Source organism: Podarcis liolepis (genome assembly GCF_965112155.1).
Source record: "Podarcis liolepis genome assembly, chromosome: 16".
Taxonomy (NCBI): Eukaryota; Metazoa; Chordata; class Lepidosauria; order Squamata; family Lacertidae; genus Podarcis; species Podarcis liolepis.
Genome location: NC_139567.1, coordinates 15,928,898 through 15,949,663, shown reverse-complemented (window position 1 = coordinate 15,949,663; position 20,766 = coordinate 15,928,898). Strand labels below are relative to the sequence as shown.

Sequence of the window (20,766 nt, the reverse complement as noted above, 5' to 3'; positions counted from 1 at the left end):
GCAGCCTCTGCATCTGAGCTGAATCAAGCAGAGCTGCGTAAAGAGAATTGCTGTGGTGAAAGCGCATCACTCACAGGCCCTGGTTTTGCACACAGCACTGCAAAGAGCAGCAGCTTCATCATATCTCCTCTGCCAGCCACTCCCCTTGGACACGTGGGGCTCCCTGCAAGAAGTAAACAATGTTCGGCTGAGGAAGGACTGAGGCTTCCTCTACAGAGCTGGCCGAAAATTACAGCTGGTTAATATCAACAGAGACTGCTCTGCAAAGCACAAGGGTAGCCTTTGTAGCTACTAAGCTGGGAGAAAGATCCATGGACAAGCAAGCAGGGAGAGAAGTTTGGGCATGTGACCAAAGCTTCAATTCTTCCACTTCCCCCTTCCTAGAAAGCAAGCACATCAGTCTCAGGCATCCTGAAAGGAACAGCAGCCTTGACTAACAGCTGGAAAGCCAAAGTTGGGCTCTAACCAGCTTCAAGGGAGGCAGTTCAAAAAGATCCAAGGCTGTAATCCTCCAGCCACTCTTTGCAATGATTTCCTGCTGTTGTGAGTCCAACTTAATGAGGAAGAGAGGGAGGCAGAAAGGCAAAGCAATTCCAGACTACCTAGGGATGAAATCTGGGTATCCCAGTTCTCAGCTCTGTCTCAAAACACTTCAACAACACTTTGTGCCTTCATATTTCAGCAGCTCATCTTAATCCCTCCAAGCAACAAATTCTGGATCACAACTGCATCTCACTGAATTTCTGGCCTGCGGTACTGTTCCATGCTCAGCCACTGAACTCTTTTCTGTTTTGATTGCCAGCCACCAAGAAGCAGAACCTTAAGTCTAGTTGCAGCTTTCTAAATTAAGAATGGGGTAGGTAGGTGTTTGAACAATTGAATAATGCAATGTAAGGGCATATATTTAAACTGTTATATAAATTATGATATAGCATTTGGCCAGACCATATAGAAATCTTTCCTCGAGAGCCTTGTCAACCAGCTTGAACATAATCATTTTTATGCATAAGTCTTCTTCTTATTCTACTGGGTACAAAATGATCCCAAAGTGAAAGTTTGATATTTTTCTTCTTTACCATTAAGCATCCCACACCTAAGCTCTGTAATATACAACCCCATTATATATTTTTTGCATGATTTCATTGGTGTAGGTTGTTAAATACTATGACCTTATTTCACAGAGATCCTTTTGGAAAGACTCTTTCTCTTAAGCTTGCATATTACAAGTGCACCAGAGTTGCCCCCTTCTTATTTATACCAAGCTGTGTGGGAAGCAGCTTCCCCATGGCACTATCCCACTGCCCGTGGTGGTGTATGTATGAAAATATCACAAACATGTCAGTTCCCTTCTATCTGATCAGCTGGTGAGAAATAGACAATAGACCAAAAACAAAACAAAACGACCCCTCCAAAAAAACCCAACCCAGAAAACATTCCTTGACCTAACCTTTCCTTCCATGGTTCCTTATATCCCCCTTTCCTCATGTTTTTTCAGTTCACCTTGTCTATCGCAACAACTTTTATATACTTTATTATTTCTTACTCTGCTGAAAATCTTCCCATCCTGCTAGGTAAATTGTTTACTTATAGTACTTTCCCATATATTCCATAAAGAACATCTAGTCCTCTTTATAGATTTTGCCATTTTGGTTTCTTATTCTAGTAGTCATCCCTGCTAAGCTCTACATATAACAGTTTAATGTGCCATTCACTCAGCAGTAGGTTAGAGAGCCGAACACCCTCTTTTACAAAATATGAAAATGGAGATTCATCAGCTTCTGTCTGATGTGACAGATTATTTCACTTTCAAGGGGCCTTATATAATAATTCCTGTCTTGGATGAAGCCAACATAGCTGTGGATTGGGTGAAGCTGCAATTTTCTTTTAATTAGTCAAGAGCTTCATGGTCTGAGTATACGGAGGTTGCACTCCTGGATCTCAAAGCCTTTTTCTGCAGCCACTCAAGTCACCAGGCTTGAAAAGAGTCTCCCTTCTTTCCCTTCCCTTCCCTTGTAAGAGACAATTCCTCCATCCCTACCCACAAGCATCTCCAGTGGGAATCTAGTGAACGATGACTCAGGAGCCAGTGATTTAAGGTGGAAAAATTCCCAGTGCTTTTATTTTTCCACAGAAACTCTTCCGTTTCATAAGTTCACTATTAACAATGAACAGATGCCAACTGCGAACAAAACATTAGGCAAGATTGACAGTTTCAACATTTTTAGCTTTGCTTACTAAACACAAGTAAAACAGACATGCTGAATTTGATTAGTCTCTATGGCATCAGAAAATTTTCTGATTCCAACTGATTTTTTTCTAATGCAAATCATCTTATGCAAATCTGGGTAATTTGTACAGGATTCCCCCCCCCCCAATAAAACTCAAATCACTCCCAGGGACCGTTGTGTCTTCTTAGAACTGAGACAAAAGTGGAACCCATCTAGCTATGTTCCTTAAGCTTTAAAACAGGACAACTGTAGAAGGCTCTCCACTCTATCTGAGTGACCCAACAGCAAAATAAAGTCAATTGGGATTACAAAATGGTTGAGTATATATCATGCTGACCCCCCCAAGTAAGTTAGAAATGGAAAAAGAGATTGCAAGTCTGTAAGGCTTTGGGAGGGTTTAGAAAAACAACATGGCCCAAGCTGAGCTTTGCAGACAGACCAGAAGCACTCCATGTTTAAGGAGGCCATAGATTTGCTGAAGAAAGCCAGTCCAAGTTACCAGAGAAACAGGTGCATGAGACAAGGATCTTATTGTGCCAGCACTTAGAGGATTTATCAGTTTCAATGTAAAAGCATTACCTCAACATACCTTGGCTTTTTGTTTCTCCTTCCGGAGCCAAGAGGAAAATGCAGCACCTTCTATATTAGATGAAGCAGCAATGAACCTAACTGACAGAGAAGCTCCAGAAAGAACAGCCTTTGCAGTAGCAGCAGCATTGCAACAGGGAGCCTGCTTCCTACCTACTTAAGAAGCTGGGGCTATGATACGGGTCTGTGCTAGAGCAGAAGCCAGGCAGCCCAAGGAAAAGAGATGGGGAATAAGTAGGCTACACTGCTTTATAGCCCCCACAAGTCATGACTCCAGTTTGGGTGCTGTCCCTTCCTGCAGAAAGTGTCAGTTGGGAAGGGCTTTCCCCCACCCTTCTCATATCTTTTGGCATTATTGTCTTCAGACTTCCCCATTTTCTGAGGCTCTTCGTCCTGGCTTTTGACACCTGAGGTGTACATTTTAGGACACGCATTATTTCTGTAATTTTAAGTTGTTTTAAAATATTTTTAACATCGTGTTTTAATAGCTGCAATGAAGATGGGTAATAAATTATAATGCTAATAATAACAGCATGCAAACCTTTCACTAATTAAGTTTTTTCAGATGATTCAAATAGTTATGCAGAAATGATAATTCTCCCAAGATCCATCTAGAGTCCTGGCAGACTTTCCTCTCTTAAAGGATTAACTTCCATCACAAAGGATAAGTCTTCTTCCCTGTTTCCTGATTTCTAATCTTTATGTATCACTTTTTGGTGTAAGTGGATAAAAGGTAGGAAATAAAAGAAAACCACCCTAATTTTTTTTTAAAAAACCTATAAATAATAAAAACAAAGATCAATAGCTAAATACAAATAAAGAGAGTGTGTGTCTTTAAATGGTATTTGGGGGCCAAAGCTTCAGAGATCCAAAGATTCCTGGTTGCAGCCCAGCGGCTTCTGACAACCCAAAACAACTGCCCCCACTTCCTGTCCCCAGGTTCCCAACTAACTGTGCAGCCACAAAAGAATGCCAAAGCAACAGCAAGGAACACAACTTATATATAAATGACATACACAGTGGAGCTCCATCACTTGAAATAGACAACAAGCAGCCAAGACTAATAACAAAGTAAGGATAATGTTAAGTCTTCTATCAGAACCCTTACACTTCTAGACTCCCCCTGGAGTCCAGACACAAACATACCCCAGGAACCTCCTTCAACAGGGACTGCAGGATAAGGGGTCCCACAGGTGTGCAAAGGAGTGCGGAGCCAGTGTTTAAAAAGCTTACGCATTTATTCCCAGGTGTTTACAATAAAATTTAAAATACATAAACATCAACAATACAGTATTCAAGAAAGGCAATACAAAACAACATGTTAACACAATTCAGCTATCACCCTGAAAAAGCATCAGAGAGGGAAACCATCATACCAATGGCTAAATTATCATTTCAATAAAATGGTAAGAGAATCAGATATTGGCTGCTTATTGTCTATGCCAAGTTAAAACCTGATAAAGCTTTTTTGGGGGGGGGACATTGTTATTATGATTATTTTATTATTATGCTGTTTATTATTATACTTTTTGTTATGTTTTTATTTTTACGTTCCATAAAATGTTTTCTTAATGTTGTACACTGCCCTTGGATCTTTGGATAAAGAGTGGTATATAAACTGAATTAATCATCATCATCATCCTGGGATAGCTCAGTGAGTAAAGCATGAGACTCATCTCTGCGTTGTGGGTGGACTAGATGACCCTCATGGTCCCTTCTAACCCTATGATTCTAATAAGCTGGGCATCTGGCAGAATTTGTAGAGGGTGTTCCACAGATCAAAATGTTCTAGCTTCTGTTGCCTTCCCAGTCTGTGTGACAGACAGTCATGCAATGGGTGCAGCAATCTGCAGCATGAAGACAGAGTAATAGAAGCTTCTGCATTTGTTACTTCTCTACCTGTCATGCAGCTTTCAAGAGCACAGCACAGGAATCTTGCAAGACCAATACTGCTGGTGAGCCCATTCACCTAAACCCTTCCACAACTGGCACATTTCAACAAAAGCTGTGCCTCTGCTCTTGTGATAGTTAACAAATAAGGAACCAGCACCCCCTACAGCTGTCATGTGCTAAAGAGGAAAAAACTCCACCAGCCCAGGCCAAGGAGGGTCTGCATATCCTGATTAACATCTTGCATCAGCCATGATGAAGGACACCCCACCCAGAGAATCTAAAGGCAGAAGACCCAATGACACTTGGACACCTTCTCCCCTGCTCCAGCAGCAGAGACAGTGATGAACCTGAACTGAAGGCAGAGCAAATGGTTCAACACATCTAGCAAAATGAGATCAACCATCCCTGGGCCCTACTCAGGAGGACAAAGGGGAAAAACCTGAAACATACTCCAGATCTAGAGGGCAGCTATAATAACTATCGCATGCTGCCACAACACCCTTTTCTTTCTCTAGCTTGAATCCTTGGCTGGACAGCTCCCTGCCTGCTTTGGCACACCTTGCCTTCATTGCCTGACCAGCTTCCCAGTCTCATCATATGACAGGAAATCCATCCACCCCACTCATGGTTGCTGAGGAGATAGCAATTCAGTCCCCTCCCAGCCATGTCCAGCCCAGTAACTCCTGGTGTGATAATTAATGTAGCAGCTGGACTCAGTTCTGGAGGGTCCTAACAGTGCTTTGAGAAAATCGTCAGCAGACATTGGTAATTATCCTAACAAAAAGGGTATGTCAATGAACCGGATGTCAGGACTGGGTATCTTGTGGCATGAATGAGTCAGTTATCTGAACAGGGCTACTGGAGAGTAATTCCAGTTGCTGCACTGTCTGGTATGAGTCTAACCCAGCAGACCGGTACCAGGAATTGAACCCATGATCTCATGTATGCTAACCAGTGCAATGCCACAACATAGGCACGTTTAAGATTGGGGTGGAAGACATCTCATGGATGGAGTGGGGGGTAGGAAGTGGTACGTGCCAGGAGCTTGGCCCCAGAAGATCAAAATGTCCCAACCATAGGGGTTTTTTTAAATTACAGGCTCCTGCATTATGTGAGTACGGCAGGGATAGCCAATGTGGTGCCCTCCAGATATTGCTAGACTCCCAACTCCCATCAGCCTCACTCAGCTTAGCCCATGGTCAAGGATGATGAGAGTTGTAGTCCAACTAATGTCCGGAGGGCAGTGTTGGTTATCTCTGGGTTAGGTTATCCCTCTCTGGTCCAGGAAGCCCCAGCCCTAGTCCTGCTACCTCACCCTTTTCCACATCTAAAGCTTCCCCCCTTGTGGAGGTCACAAACCCATTGCTCCTGGGCAGCTCAAAGGGTGGCCTCCTGTAAGCTTGCTGATATAGCTTCCATTCTTGTTTGTCTGCATGGCTCTTCTTTGCCAAAAACACCCCGTCACCTCACAATACAAACATATCTTGTGCAGCATTACTTGTGTTGCCTGTGTCGTATTGCTGGCCCCATAGCAAGACTTAACCTTACTCCTGGGAAGCCTCTTATTGCTGAGCACTGGGATGCCTTTACTGGAGGAGGTGCTCTATTTCTGGGAACTAGAATATGACTATGGGGTGGAAAGAGTGCTTCTGCTGGTTCCTGTAAGTTGATTGGTGCATTGTGTGCATTGCTAATGAGGGGATCTCATCACCAATTGATGGACGGCACCAGAGCTTTTACGGATACTCTGGGAGTTCTGTCAGTGTCATTACATTTTTGTTTTTGTTTGCACAGTTGTTGTTGTGCCACTGATTGTTGTTGTGCTACTGACTAGGCATAGAAACATAACTATATTAAACCAGCACTGAGTTTAATGTGCCGAGTTTAACTCTTTCCCAGAAGAATCTCATGTAGCAGCAGCACAGAATGGGAGCCCCTACCCATTATGTCCTTGAGAAATTATTTTTTTGGGGAAGGGGGGGGACACAGTCTTTTGGCTTTCTTAGTCTCCTGTTTAAGATAAGACAAGATACTCTTCATGTTGGATGTTTTTATTTTGAGCAACTCCTAAGTTTTACAAATAAATAAATTCCTCTTTCTTCAAAGGTGCTCTATTAATTTAACTCCAGCAAATTCCTATTGGACAGAGGTAGCACCTTTCATTTGTCTGCCATAAAGCACTGTTTTTGCAGAAGTCAATATAAGCCCAAGTGATAAAGACTGACTTGGCAGTCACATATTCCCCTGTTCCCCAAGTGCCAAGATCTTCTTTGGAAACAAAGTCTGCAGAGCTGGAGAAGGTGTTTTGTACACAGCAAGCTTCGAGGTTCCAGGGAAGACTGGGGGCTGATGTTTTACTAACAGGAGCCAAGAACACAGGAGCCAAGAGCTTAGCTTTTGAGGTTTAATTATGCAGGATGCTGTCAGGTGGACTTTGGTAATATAGTGCCCTAAGCAGGGACAAAAATCCCCCCCTAGTATTTCTTATTTTCACAAATATTCCTTTTAGAACAGTTGCTTTTTAATGGATCTTCTCAATATTATTATTATTTTGCAATCCGTTGGCTTGGCACTCTAAGATAGGAAACTGGCTGCAGCACCCTAAACCCAGAGCGGACGCCAGCTGAGAACATTATACTACCAGCTGACCAGAAGTACAACATACCAAGCAACAAAGATGCTATGCCATCAGTGTAAAATGTACAATTCTGAGTGGCAAAATTTCAAAATTATGAAAAATATATTCAAATACAGTTCTGACCATCCCTTCCTGCAAAGATTTCAATAAAGTTCTTTAGCTTGCCTCCTAAAAAATTATGATCCATTCACTGTTACAGTGCAATAGTGACACCACTGTTTTAGGTTACTTGTTTGTTTGATATCCTGTCCTTCAGTTGAACTTTGAAGGGGGAATTACAGCATATAAGGATAATAAAAAAGAAAAACATAACAGCTGCAAAAAAATTAATAAGATTCCCAATGGAATAGCCTAAAAAGAAAGTAGCATTAAAAGACCTCTGATGGGTACCAGAAAGGCAATTAAGATGTCATTTACATGCTAAGCTTCTTTCTCAAATACTTAAAACCCAGATGAAATAGCAAAAATTAATTTTTTCATCATTAAAGTTGTATGAAACAAGTTCAGCATTCTTAAACTTAAGTTTTAATTATGGGGGGGGGAAATAAACAGATGTGGGTCATAACATCTGTTGCTGAAAGAGAACAGAAGCTGTTCTGCTGCTCAGAGCACTTAAGTGGCCAATTCTCTGCTACATCACTGAAAGGCCTCAGAAAGGAAATAGGCTCTGCCACAACAAAAAATGCAAGACCATCAAAATCTCTGTCACCAAGGAAGGTGTGGCATGCTGATATCAATATCAAATAATTTGAAATGAGTGGGACATGCCCCCGTCATTCAAATCATTTTGCATGCAATTAATTTTAGAAAAGTTGCGACAACATCAAGCATCCCAGTGGCAACTTCAGTCTAAGTTTCTCCAAGTCCTACCTGAATAAAACAAATCCAAACTGGAAGATCTAAGATAATAAGTGACATATTTGCAATAAAGGTTCCTTATCAGGTTTGTGTCACTGCACTGATATGTACTGATTCATCTGTAAATAACTAGGGCTCCATATTTTACATGAGTAGAGGGCCACATATTTTTTTAAAATTACTACATCTACACAATTTGGTTAAACCAAATATATTATGTCTCTGAATAGGACCACTTTACTGAGCATATGTCCAAAGTTTATTTTAAAAATGTAAAATGGAAAGTTTTTTTCTTAAAATATGTAACTGCCCTAATATGTCTCAGACAGGTTATTCCAGCTATCCTAATAGCAACACAGCTGTTTTAACAATGTTTTCACTTGAAAACCCCACTTTCCCAAAAAAGAGTAATGACTGAAAGAGCTGCTTATTTGAAGGACTCCTTTAGAAAAGAAAGAACAATATACTCAATAAAGTGGTTGGGACTGGATGTATGAAAAACCCAAGTTCAATTGTCTGGGCCTGGAAGCTAATCTTTCTCATTTTCACATGTAAATAAATCTGGAAAAGACCTGATTTAAAAGCTGTTTACATAAAATTATTGCATCCAACTGCTAAATTCAAGAGGGAGATAGCACCTAGCACTGTCTAGGGCTTACCTCAAACTGCTCAAGAGGCTCATTCAAAGAGGAGCAGAGGCAGGTGCCTTGTCATTAGATAGGAGAAGGTAAGCAGCAGGTTGTATCAACCACAGTAAAATAATAAATAAGTGCTGCATAACTGTTTACAGCCTTTGACTAATCAAACAATCTATGGCCTTTTAAACTTTTAAACTTGAGGGGTTATTGTTTTTGTTTGGTATTGTGTTATATATAATATATGTTATGAAATATTATATATAGAGAGAGTGTGTGATTTTATATTGTAAACCACTCTGTTATCCTTGGAAGAAAGGCAAAACAGAAATTCAATAAACTAAACTAAACTAAACTAAACTAAACTAAACTAAACTAAACAAACAAACAAACAAACATAGGAAGCGGCCTTATATTGTCAGACCACTTAATCCATCTAGCTCAGTATTCTCCACAATGAATAGCAGGAGCTCTCCATGGTTTCAGGCATGCAACATTCCCAGTCCTACCTACCAATGCCACCAGGGCTTGAACAAGGGACCTTGTGCATACAAGCTAGATGCTCTACCGCTGAGCATCTAAGGCCATTCCCATAAGGAATGATTTTGGGGGACAACTGTATAACAACCTTCTTCAGTTTGGAGCCTTCCAGATGTTTTTGGACTGCAACTATGCACAACCATACAGGCTGGGGCTGATAGGAGTTGTAGTCCAAAAAGCTCTAGAGGCTATCAGATTGGGGAACACTGCTGCAAAGCAAGCTACTTAGCCAGCCTCCCAACCTAAGCAATAGAAATACCCCATGGTATTGTATTCCAGTATCTGAAAGGCCAACAGATTGAACATCCCTGTTTTACAGGGATATAGGAAGGTAGGGAAAGTACTGAACAGAAGAAAGAGAAAACCATAGAATCATATAATTGTAGAGTTGGAAGAGATTCCTGAGGATCATCGTCCAACCTCCTGCAACGCAGGAATTTCAACCACATCAAACATAACAGATGGCCATTCAACTTCTGCTTAAAAACCTAGGTGGAAGGAGAGTCCACCGCCTCCTGAGGGAGACTGTTCTACTATCAAATACTGTAGCTCTGTCAGAAAGTTATTCCTGATGTTTAGTTGGAATATCCTTTACTGTAACTTGAAGCCATTGATTCAGGTCCTAGCCTCCTGACAGGTCTTTAGGTATATGAAGATGGCTATCGTATCTCCTGTCAGTCTCTTCTTCTCCAGGATAAATATGCTCCCTTAACCAGTGATGCCTGACCACCTAGACACTCTTGCTTGCAGGGAAGCCGGCAAGCGGATAGAAGAGCGCCTGGCAAGGACACATCCCTACACAAAGTGCATTGCAACTGAGGCGAGATGGCTTCCCTGCAGGAGGAGTGCGGAGGCAGGCAGGATCGTGGCCCCGCGGCTTTGATAGTCGGGAGATGGGGGGAGAGCTCTTCTTCCCCTCCCAGCGGGCAGAAATGCAGGTGCGAGCGGGCCTTGCCGCTCCCGCTCCCACCCCGGCGAGAAGCGCGGATGCTTCCAAGGAGAGAGAGAAGGGGGAGGGTGGCGCTGGCGTCCTCGCTCGCTCGCTGCTTCTCCCGCCCCGCCGTTCTTCGCGCGCAGCAGCAGCAGCATCTCCTCCCGGGGAGGCGAGGTGGGCGTGCCTGTCAAGTCTCCCGCGGCGGCCCAGGCTCCTGGTTGCGAGGCGGGCACGAGGTGGGCGGATCCCCTCCGGGAGGTGGTGGTTGTAGAGGGGGGGGGTGTTTAAAGAAAGCCTCCGCCTTCTCCCGCTCCATCCATCCCGAGGCGGCTCGTTTCCCGCCGGGCGCGAGCGCAGGCACGCCCCCCATCTCCTGCCACCCCGCGTGCGCGCGCGCTTCTCTCTTCCCCCGCCGCACACGCGAGCGAGCGAGCGCGCGTGCTAGGGAAGTCTCCCCCGCTAGCCCCCCCCCCGCCGCACACATCCCGCTCCCTCCCCTTCCCTCGCCCGCGCGCCCGGCCGCCTGCTCCTCACCTCTCCACTGCCCGCCTCAGCACCGCAGGCCGCCCGGAACCGGCGCAGGTTGATGCCAATGGTGGCCGAGACCTGGAGCGCCGCGTCGAAGCCCGGCGCCACCCCGGCACTGGCCGCCGTCGCCGCTACCGAGGAGGCAGCGGCGGCGCCCGAGCCGGGAGCAGCAGCGGGTGGAGGCGGAGGAGGCGGCGGGCCGAGGGCGGCGGCGGCGGAGGCCGAGGAAGAGCCGCCCGCCCCGCCCCCTCCACCGCTGTTTCCCGCCGGCGCGGCCGCTCCTCCGCCGCCAGCCGGGCGCTCCTCGGGCGGCTCCCCGCGCAGGCTGCGCACGGCCGGCACCCGCACGCGGCAGCCCCCGAGCCCGCGGCGGCCCCAGCCACAGCTGCCGGGCCGGGCCGGGAAGCGCCACCGACCGCTGTGCGCCATCTTTACTGTGAGGCGACGAGCCAGAGAGCGGGGCCGGGCCGCGCCCGGGAACCTGCCTGGCGGACAACCCGCCCCTAGGGGCGCTGCAGACACGCGGCTCCCATCCAGGTTCCGGGGCTCCGCCAGAGCGCCGCCCCGCGCCTCGCCTGAGCCATGGCTCGCCGCAGCATCCGCGGCATAACAGCGGAGCCTATACAGGGGCCGGGGCCCCCGCCCGGGAAGCGGGACACCTCAAAAGCCCGGCCGGCCTGCGCGGCATAACTTTGGGCGGCATGCTCGGTGCGGGGCCCTCGGCTGGGGCGGGCCTTCGGCTTCACTGCGGCCGCCTGGTCCGCCCAGTGGCCACTGGCGGGGACCGCAGCAAACGGCGGCGGCAGGAGCAGCAGCTGCTCCTACGGCCGCTCTTGCGAGGATGCCCGCCCGCGGCAGCCTCCTGCAACGGGACAAGGGCAGCAGGTGCAGCGCGGCTGGAGGCGCTGCAAGGCGGCCGCCCCAGATCAAGAGCAGGCGCGGGTGTGGCCTCGCTCACGTGCCAAAACTTAGCCTGGCGGCAAAACAGCAAAAAAAGGCGCTTAGGGAAAAGAGCATCCTGGTGGCGCACCCTGCTAGGCCTTTCTTCTTTCTAAGGGTGCAAGGCCAGCTTTGCCTTGCAACTGGAAGTCTCCGCTTCTCCGCCTCTAGTAAGGCTGCTCTTTTGCCCTCCCTTCTCTTCACTTGGCACCAGTGCGAATTGCCCCTCTGCCTCTAGCGGGGGGGGGGGGGCAAGGAAAGATTCACACACCAGCTTTGCTGATGAAACCCAAATTTGGCAGACGTATCTGGTTCAAATCCCCGCAACGGGGTGAGCTCCCGTTGCTCGGTCCCTGCTCCTGGCAACCTAGCCGTTCGAAAGCATGTCAAAGTGCAAGTAGATAAATAGGTACAGCTCTGGCGGGAAGGTAAACGGCATTTCCGTGTGCTGCTCTGGTTCGCCAGAAGCGGCTTAGTCATGCTGGCCACGTGACCCAGAAGCCGTATGCCGGCTCCCTCGGCCAATAAAGCAAGATGAGCTCCGCAACCCCAGAGTCAGTCACGACTGGACCTAATGGTCAGGGGTCCCTTTACCTTTACCCGCATGCTGTGCTGGAGCTAAGTGGGAAATATCACTTGTTCAACCTCCTGCTTCAGCTTAATGTACCCATTCTGGGACTAAAAGGAAGCCACCCTCAACGCCTTATAACAAAGGTGGTGGGTATTCGGCTTTGTGGTTACCAGACGAAGCCCTCAATGGCCACATTTTCCATATTGGCCTTTCTTTAAAGACAGCCACAGCCTGGCAGACTAAGCAGCATAGGCCTAGCTGGACTGATGGTGTGACTCACTCTTAAATTTCTGTGGCTGGGATAGGCTAAGCAAAGGACTTGCCTGAATGGATTCCCTTGGACTGAATGTGCTGTTTGGGTGTCCATATATTGCTTTCACCATTGCTGAAGGCTGGGCCTGCTCATCCATGAAAATCCAACACCCCCCTTTGTAACCATGAAAACTTTGGGGTGCTGGGCAATTCCCCATCTGCACTTAACAGAACTGGTTAAGGGGAACACAGGGCAAATAATAACGGACCAGCAGGTCATGTAGTCCAACCCCTAGATAGATGTTATTATCCAGGCATAACAAAAACAAGACTCAATTTTGCTGTTGGACCACACAAACAACAGCATTATTGACCAGGCCAAGGTAATACAAACTCTATTCTCTGCCATGGACTTCTCTAGTGGCAGACAGCGGATATGTAGCAAAGCCCACCAGGGAGGTTGCCACCGCTAAATACAATCTGAGCTGCAGAAATCGGTGTTACCGTGCTGTTGTTGCTGCTTCCGATCCCCTTCTGTGGTCTCTCAATCCTGGGGTCTCTCACCAGCAAGCCACAATTAAGTTCCGTGTAGGCATTGCCTGCTGGGATGCTAAGCAACTACACTGAAACAATACTGTGATTTCTCAGCTGGAAACAGGTGGGGGAGGGGGGAGGAGAGGGAGGTTGGAAAGCCTCTGCACCAGAGACCCAAGTCTTTGTAAAGCTGTGCCAGTACTTAGTTTGTGGTGCACATTCAGATTCCTGGGCCCTAGCAGAGAGCATTCCTTGCTGTCAAGCAAACTGGTGGGTTATTCTACAGCAACTCCATTATAAACATTAATATTCTTACCCACCTCTGTTTTAAAACTTTGGAGTCCTAGAAAGTGGAGTGCTGTAGTTCCAAACAAGGGCAAGGAAGGGAGCCATCACTCCAGTCATGCACCTCTGAATATACATCCTTACAGACTGCACTCACCAGAAAGGGGTGGATTCCCTTGCCTTTCTTTTCCTGGATCATAAGCCCCAAGTGCTAACTCTGACAGCCTCCTCACAAACTGCAGAATGACGTTAAAAACTAGGATTGCCACCTCTATGGGTACAACCCATATTTGGCATAATTAAGCAGCACATTGTGCCACCTGGTCTGCTATCAGACTCTGCAACTAAGGCTCATCTTTCTCTAAAAACCGAGGCATTCCTTTGGCACAGATCCACATCTATATATAGCTGGACATTGCTAATGTATTAATAGTCAGGAAATGACTAAAGGGAAGACGATGTTTCTTGGGAGTTTTCGATCTAGAAAAGACACTAAATTTCAAGGATCAAAACCCACACTAACTTTACTGAGGATGCCTTGTTAAGGGGCACTACCATATATCCGATCCAAATAACTTTATTGTACTAGCCCCTGGCCATGACAAATCTGAATCAAAAATAAATGCAAACAAAAGGGGTGTCGCGCTACAAATAATTGTCTCTTATTTGGATCTCTGTGTTTCCCTTACAATTCGCTATGTTGTCCAGGGTCGTCTTTCTGATCTTTTTGGCAGCCAAAGCAAAAAGAGTCAGTGAAGCATTTACATCGCTAAGAAGCCATAGGACTTTCTCTGCCAGGGAGAGACATCTTATACAGACAGTATAGTGAGAAATCACCTCCTGGGTCCCACTACCATATAGACCAGGACATTTTGATCAAGATGTGTATTTTTGGCATTCTACCCAGTTTAGCAATGCTGATGGACAAATATGTTCCACTCCTGTTTGCAACACAGGAGACTGGAAGGACTGTGGCCATACTTGCCTTCAGGTGCTCCTGACTAGGAAAAGGATTAAATATTCATTTGGAGTTCTGGTCTACTGTTTTTAGGAGCAAGCTGCAGTACAACAGCACATAAAAAGAAACACCTGCTAAAACCTCATGCTCATTAACAACCAAGCTTCATCCATCACACTATGTTTCTTCCTGTAAGGTCTGTACTCCAGCAGGCCTGCCAGAGTAAGGAAAGCCATAGTTTGCTGCACTTCCACACAAAGTTAAATACAAAGTCATGCAATAATGAGGTTATATTTAAAGCAAGGCAGGCTGAGTAAAGTTATCCTTCCAACAGCCCAGTCACATTGGTTTTCAAGGAATTAGCATGATAGGTTTGGTGGCTGTTTTTTTAAGTCGTGAAACCACTTCCACAGCTGGGAGCACTAATCTGCTGCATTTATAAACGTGTCAATGGTGTCATGCAGAGAGCACAGAGCTAAGGCCAGTTTAATGCTCACTCACTGCTAGGCAACCAAAACATTATTGAAGCATTAGTTGATCAAAGGCTATTTAACGTGGGTACACAAATCAATCTTTGTTTCACAATTCCACCCCCCTTGCTATTAGTGACTCCACTCCATCTTAGGAAGCAACTAATATTTCAGAAGGCAAGTACTAGAAGTGGTGCCTGAGCAGGGCTTTTCTCAGCGGTTGCCTTGCCACTGAACACCTGGCTGGATGCAACCCAGTTAAGTTTGCCTCCTTCATATTCTTTTAAGCTTTCTGGGAGGAGTAATTAATGGCCAAACAGTATTTTCACCCAGTACTTTAAGGATATGCTATTTTAAGTCATATTCTACTTGGTATTTAAAAAACCATATAAAAAAGTGAAGAATGGGTTTTTGCTAGGAAACTTATATTGTTGTAGGGTGCCCAAACAGTAGAGCTTCAGAGGGAATCATCCCACCTACCTGCAATTTTAGACTGAAACAGGATCCAGGAGAGGCCAAGGTTACAGTATTTGGGTAAACTACCTCAAGAGCCTGGTATTTCTACAAATTCTAGCATCAGGACAGTATAAAGGCACTTCAAAATACAGGGCAACAATCAAGAGATACTCCCATTCACTTCCGAGTCATTCTTTGTATAGCATTTATTTGAACAGCCAACCACTGGTGCCCACCCTATCCCCCAATAGGAGGAGGAAGAGAAGGAGTATTTTAGGGATCCTTGTCTGCATTCATGTCACCATCATCTGATTCTGCCCCAATCTGAATGTTATTTGTAGAGACCACCACAATTTCATCTCAGCACTGTAATTTAATACTACGACACTGTTAGGAGTAGAAACCAAAAACTTTCAAACATCATAGCCAATCAGGCCACGTTTGCCTATGATTTCGCCGATGTAAAACCACATTAGCACTTCAGTAGCCACCAAGCCGTTCCTCAGCACTTCCTGAAAGAAAAGAGAAATATTTCACAACTTTTGCCACTTTAGCAAATCATCCCTCCAAATACAAACCCCATTCCAGAGGCTTCCTTATGATCTATGATAGGGTGCATTACACGGCACACTCTAGTTCCTAGAAAATATCTGCGCCCATGCTTCCTCCACAGGATTGAGAAAGAAGGAACAGATATTTTAGCATTTCAGCTTGTGGCCCCCAAATTCATCCAAGATTCCAGCCTCAGGGATAGGAGCTCCTATGAACCAAGTAAAGCTTTGCAAGTTACATCACCTACGATAAAAGAATGAAAATGCAACTGCATGCCAGTTTACAAACAACTTTGAGACTATGACTGACTGTTGCAGGCATCACCATTCTGGACAAAGAAGCAACCAGCCAGGATGAGGTCAGAGGCCCAGCCCACAATCTCAGGAGTTTTTTTAAAAAAACTTTAATGATTTACAAGTTGTAATGTTTTAGAAGAGTCACAATGTTTGTATCAGGGTAAAGCACCAACAAGGTGTTCAGTTGGTCTTTTGCTTAATATTGACTGAATCCACTTTTTACATACAGCCAGATATAACCTATTATAGATATGAACAGCTATAGCTTAGGGTAATGACCTTTCACTTCTGGCTTGCAGTTACCTTGACAGTGAGCTGTTTGATGCGGCCAGTCTGCATGCTCTTCACCAATCCTTTCATGCCATCAATGGCCTTAGGAATTTCAGCAGGAGTTGGGGGAACCAATTCAACTTTAGCATAGTACAAAAAAGTGGCCAGGCGAGGCTTTGAATAAGTGATAGCAGCTGAAAGAGATAAGAGTGGGATGAGATGAGAGCAAAAGCAGGTGTGCAAAGCAGACATCTACAAATCACCATAAACTAATGTCCCACTGTGCCAAAAGTGGCAGTTTCCTGACAGCAGGTAAAACTACCGTCATTAAACACCTGCGTCCAGTGGGGGATCACTGCTCTCAATCTGCACACAATGGCCATTTAATATGAACTCTTGAGTGAATAACCAAGGTTAGAAAAGTAGTCCAAATCCCCAGCACTGGCACATTTTTAAGCACCAGAGCAAAGCAGCACTTGGAATTTTTCCATCTCTCTAGGTAACTTTGCACATGTAGGTCAAAACCTGCAGCATCCAAATATTCAGTGCCAGAACTCACTTGAATGTTTAAGTACATTTAAAAATAATTTAAGCATTTGAAGTGAAGCAAAACGGTACAATTCTGGTCCCTACTGGCAACAATAGTAAGTGCCTTTAACAGTTTGGAATACCATTCAATAAGTAAAGCTCCCACATAGGTGATGGTGACTAAGAAAAGCATCATCTCTGTAGTGTTGCCATGTTGATAAGAATCCCTTCCCCAGCATGGCATTGTTTGCCAGGTGTCATCATGGTATGGTTCATGGGCGTAGCCAGGGGTAGCAGCTGCCCCCCCCCAAATCAAGTCAATAAATAAAAAAACTAAGAGTAGAAATTGGAGAAAGATTTTGACAGATTTATCTGAGCAGCTGGGATCAAAAGAAAATAATTTAAAACAACTGTTGAGACATTTCAGCCCGAATCTGCTAAAGAGAGCCAGACAAGAGGATGACAGGTCCTGCCCCCTCATAATGCTGACTACCTCCCACCCTCAATCTTGGCTAAGCCCATGGTATTTTTTTAGATGCTAGGTTAAGACCGCCTTATTCTTCTGGGCATGCGAAGGTCAGTCCCACTGCATGCACATCAAACAGTTTTATTGGCTGCTTGATTAAATTTTATACATGTTCTGCCATGAGCTCCAGTATTACTTGCCGCACGGCATTACTGTGGGATGGGATTTAAAGCCACAGCGCGACTAAGCAGCAAACTCGTTCCTTTGGCAGAAGCCACGTCAGGACGTCAGGTTCCCTTATGGCAATTCACCGGTTCGACGCAAGCCTCAAATGAAACTCCTTCCCCGCCCTGCCTTCGGCCCCACAGCTCTCGGAGCGGCCGTCCCCAGCACCGAGGCTGGGGGAGGAGCAGCGGGAGTCGGGCAAAGCAAAGGGCCGCCTCCTGCCAAGAGAGGCGACGGCTCGTCGCCCGCCCCCTAACAGGAGGCAGGAGGCAGGCTCCGTGGCCGGCGCCGCCTGCCCTTCCTCTTCCAGCGCGGACGGGAAAGCGGTAGCAGCCGGGCGAAAGAGAAGCGCTTCTTCTTCAGCGGCCCCTGAAGGAAACTCGCCCGAACCGGCGCCCGTCCCCTGACTGACCAGAAACAAGCTTGGGCCCTTGGGTGGTGATGGCCGTCACCAGCTTCTGCGCAGCCTGCGCCATCCCGGGAGCGAGCAGCGGACGGAGGAGGACCGGAGAGGAATGAGGAGGAGGAACAGCGGACAAGCAGGAGCCGCTCGAAAGAAGCCCCCTGAAGGTCACAGCCAGGCGGAGTGTAAGGACCCCGCCGCAGCTGCCCAAGCTATGCCAGTCTCGCTCGCGCCGCCCACGCACTTAGCCCGGAGGAAGCCGCCGAGCTGCTGGGAGGGCGGACGTGCCTGCCGGCCTTTCTCAGTGGCTGCTGTCTTCGCTGCCTTACCCGCGATTTTTAAAATATTTTTTTCCTCTTTTCTTTCCAGCAGGCGTTTATCGAAGACAACTGTCTATGGGGGTGGAGAGAATGCTTGTGCGCGTGCGCCCTCCGCAGGCGCCGACGGAAGGAGGGTGAACGAAGTCCGTGAAAAAAAGGCAAGGAGCCGCTTCCAGCGAAGCGCACGCGCAGAAGCGGAACGCGGCTCCAGGCTGGCTTCCCCGGAGAGGTAGCAGCGGGCTTTTTCTTTTTGTCCGCAGCCTGGACAGGGAAAGCCGAAAAGGAAAAAAAAAGAGCCCATGGCAGGCAGCGAGGGCACCCTTAGAAGGCAGCCGTCATAACACACGTTCCTAATACATAGATATTTGCGTGCTGGTTATGGGTTGGGGGCGTTCCAGTTAAATAACAGCTGTTGCCCGTGAAAGAGTTTTTGAAACCATCATAGTCACTTGACTGTACAGATAAAGGCGGATCCAAGAGCACTTTTTGCATGCAGAAGGCCCCAAATTCAGTGCTTAACCTTTCCAGGCAAGTCTTAGATCCCTGCCTCAAACCATGGAAAGTTGCCACCAATGTAGACAACTCTGAGCTAGGTGGACTTTATAAACCCGACATCATAATAAATCTGACTTTATTTAAGGCAGCTTCTGACATTCCTAAATCTGAGCTTTCACAGCAGAGTACAGCCCCATCCATCATTGGCGGAACACTCCCTAGGCCAGGGTTTCCCAAACTTGGGTCTCTAGCTGTCTTTGGACTACAATTTCCATCATTCCATTGTCTTGCCAGCTAGGGATGATGGGAGTTGTAGTCCAACAACAGAGACACAAATTTGGGAAACCGTATCCTAGACAAACCACCCACAGTGCCCCACTTCAATGTAGTGGGAGTAGCAGCATGCTTTTCACAGCCCCCCCCCCCCCGGATACCTGCTTCTTCAAATTCAGGTCTTCTTCCATGGGGAGTGGTTCAAAAAAACAAATTGTGTAGGGGGAGATACTGTGGGACACATTTAGACAGACCCTGTCATGGAGCCCTATCCAATTAATTAAATTTCTCCAAGCCAATGCACCCCTGAATACAGGCAAGTTGTGGAAGGAAGGGGAGGTGGTTATGGAAGCTATGGATAGGAGGAAGAAAGTGTCACAGGGTATAAAAAGACGGGCCTGTGACAAGCATGTTGCCTGCTTTGGGGGTTTTTGGATATCACACACTCCGAAAGGGGGTGAGAAGAAGCACTTTTGGTGCACCACTGATATTGGGAAACAAGTCGCACAACCCTAAAAAGAAAAAAAGAAAAATTAGGAAGCCCTAGGACCTCATGAAAGCAGTTTCATAATTGCTCTTTATCTCCTTACACAGGACCAGCTAGACAGCTCAAAGTGTAGGATCTCCACTGGGAAGATTTAAATGTTTAGGGCAGTGTTTCCCAACCTTTTTTGGGCAAAGGCACACTTGTTTGATGAAAAAAATCTCGAGGCACACCACCATTACAGCCCCGTGACGTCAGCGCGCAGCGTCGCGCCGGGAGGGACGCACGAAAGTGTAAGTTTCAAATTTTTTCCCTCCCCTCCTGTGTAAAGGGGAATGCACTCTGCTAAGTAAAGGCACTTGCCACAGGGCCACGCAGCCAAGGGGTCTAACTCTGCAGGGAAAAGCTTCCTGTCTTTCCTCTGCCCCCTCCCCACCGGAAAGGGATGGTGGCTGCAGGCTCTGCCCCCCCTTAACATCTGCAAAATGATTAAGGCTGATACATTGTGTTACAGGATTTTATCTAGGTAACTTCCCTGAGCTGTCAAGTTGAAAGGGTACATTCAGGCATATTTGCAACATTTAACAACTTTAAAGATGTGCCCCCCCTGTAATTTCCATAACAGTTGGAAGGTCAAAAATATAACCTCCTATGACAACTCCTGCAACCCATGAGCTTTCAGACAAAGATCATGCATGGACAAATGTAAAGATCTTTGGAAAGTATTGATCGAAACCACAGTAACAAACGAATCAATGTATCTTCAAGGGAAAGAATAAGTAGATCCATTTGCATATATAGCTCTGTAGGCTTAATTATATTCCATTGCTATTTTGTTATTGCTCTTTTCCTCTGCTTCTATTTATTTTTAATGCATGTAACCTTTTTATTCCCCCTCCCCCCCGCCAATTTAACTCCTTGTAATACTCTCAATAAAATATAAAGAAACAAGAAAGGAGATTCCCACAAAACATTAGGAAGGCCTTTCTGGTGGTGAGAGCAGTCAGACAGGGGAAGGGGCTTTTAGGGAGAGGTGGGGGGGCATCTGCCAGGGATGCTTTAGCTGTGAGTCCTGAATTGCTGGGGGTTGGACTGGATGACCTTTGGGTTCTTTCCGGCTGCAAATTCTACCTGCCTTCCCCCCTCC

At 46.4% G+C, this 20,766-nt stretch overlaps 2 protein-coding genes across 2 annotated transcripts in view; both read right to left on the bottom strand.

Moving 5' to 3' along the window:
* The window catches only part of KMT2A (lysine methyltransferase 2A), a 47,189-nt gene extending 35,894 nt beyond the window's left edge, over positions 1-11,295 (bottom strand). The window contains exon 1 of the mRNA XM_083480877.1: positions 10,849-11,295. Within this exon, the coding sequence (XP_083337003.1) occupies positions 10,849-11,271 (423 nt within the window). The 5' untranslated portion in view covers positions 11,272-11,295. The remainder of the gene's footprint in view (positions 1-10,848) is intronic.
* Positions 11,296-15,498: 4,203 nt separating this feature from the next.
* On the bottom strand, positions 15,499-18,229 carry ATP5MG (ATP synthase membrane subunit g). Its single transcript, XM_083481247.1, has 3 exons — positions 18,057-18,229; positions 16,459-16,619; positions 15,499-15,819 (listed from the first exon to the last, which is right to left on the bottom strand). Exons 1-3 carry the CDS (start codon positions 18,118-18,120, stop codon positions 15,721-15,723), a joined length of 324 nt encoding a protein of 107 aa, XP_083337373.1. The 5' UTR covers positions 18,121-18,229; the 3' UTR covers positions 15,499-15,720.
* Between the last annotated feature and the right edge of the window lie 2,537 nt (positions 18,230-20,766).

Coding starts and splice junctions, on each gene's coding strand:
- ATP5MG (XM_083481247.1), bottom strand. CDS start 18,120: ATGGCGCAGGCTGCGCAGAAGCTGGTGACGGCCATCACCACCCAAGGG. Junction 16,620..18,056: donor AGGGCCCAAGCTTGTTTCTG/GTCAGTCAGGGG, acceptor TATCTCTTTCAG/CTGCTATCACTTATTCAAAG. Junction 15,820..16,458: donor TCAAACAGCTCACTGTCAAG/GTAACTGCAAGC, acceptor CTTTTCTTTCAG/GAAGTGCTGAGGAACGGCTT.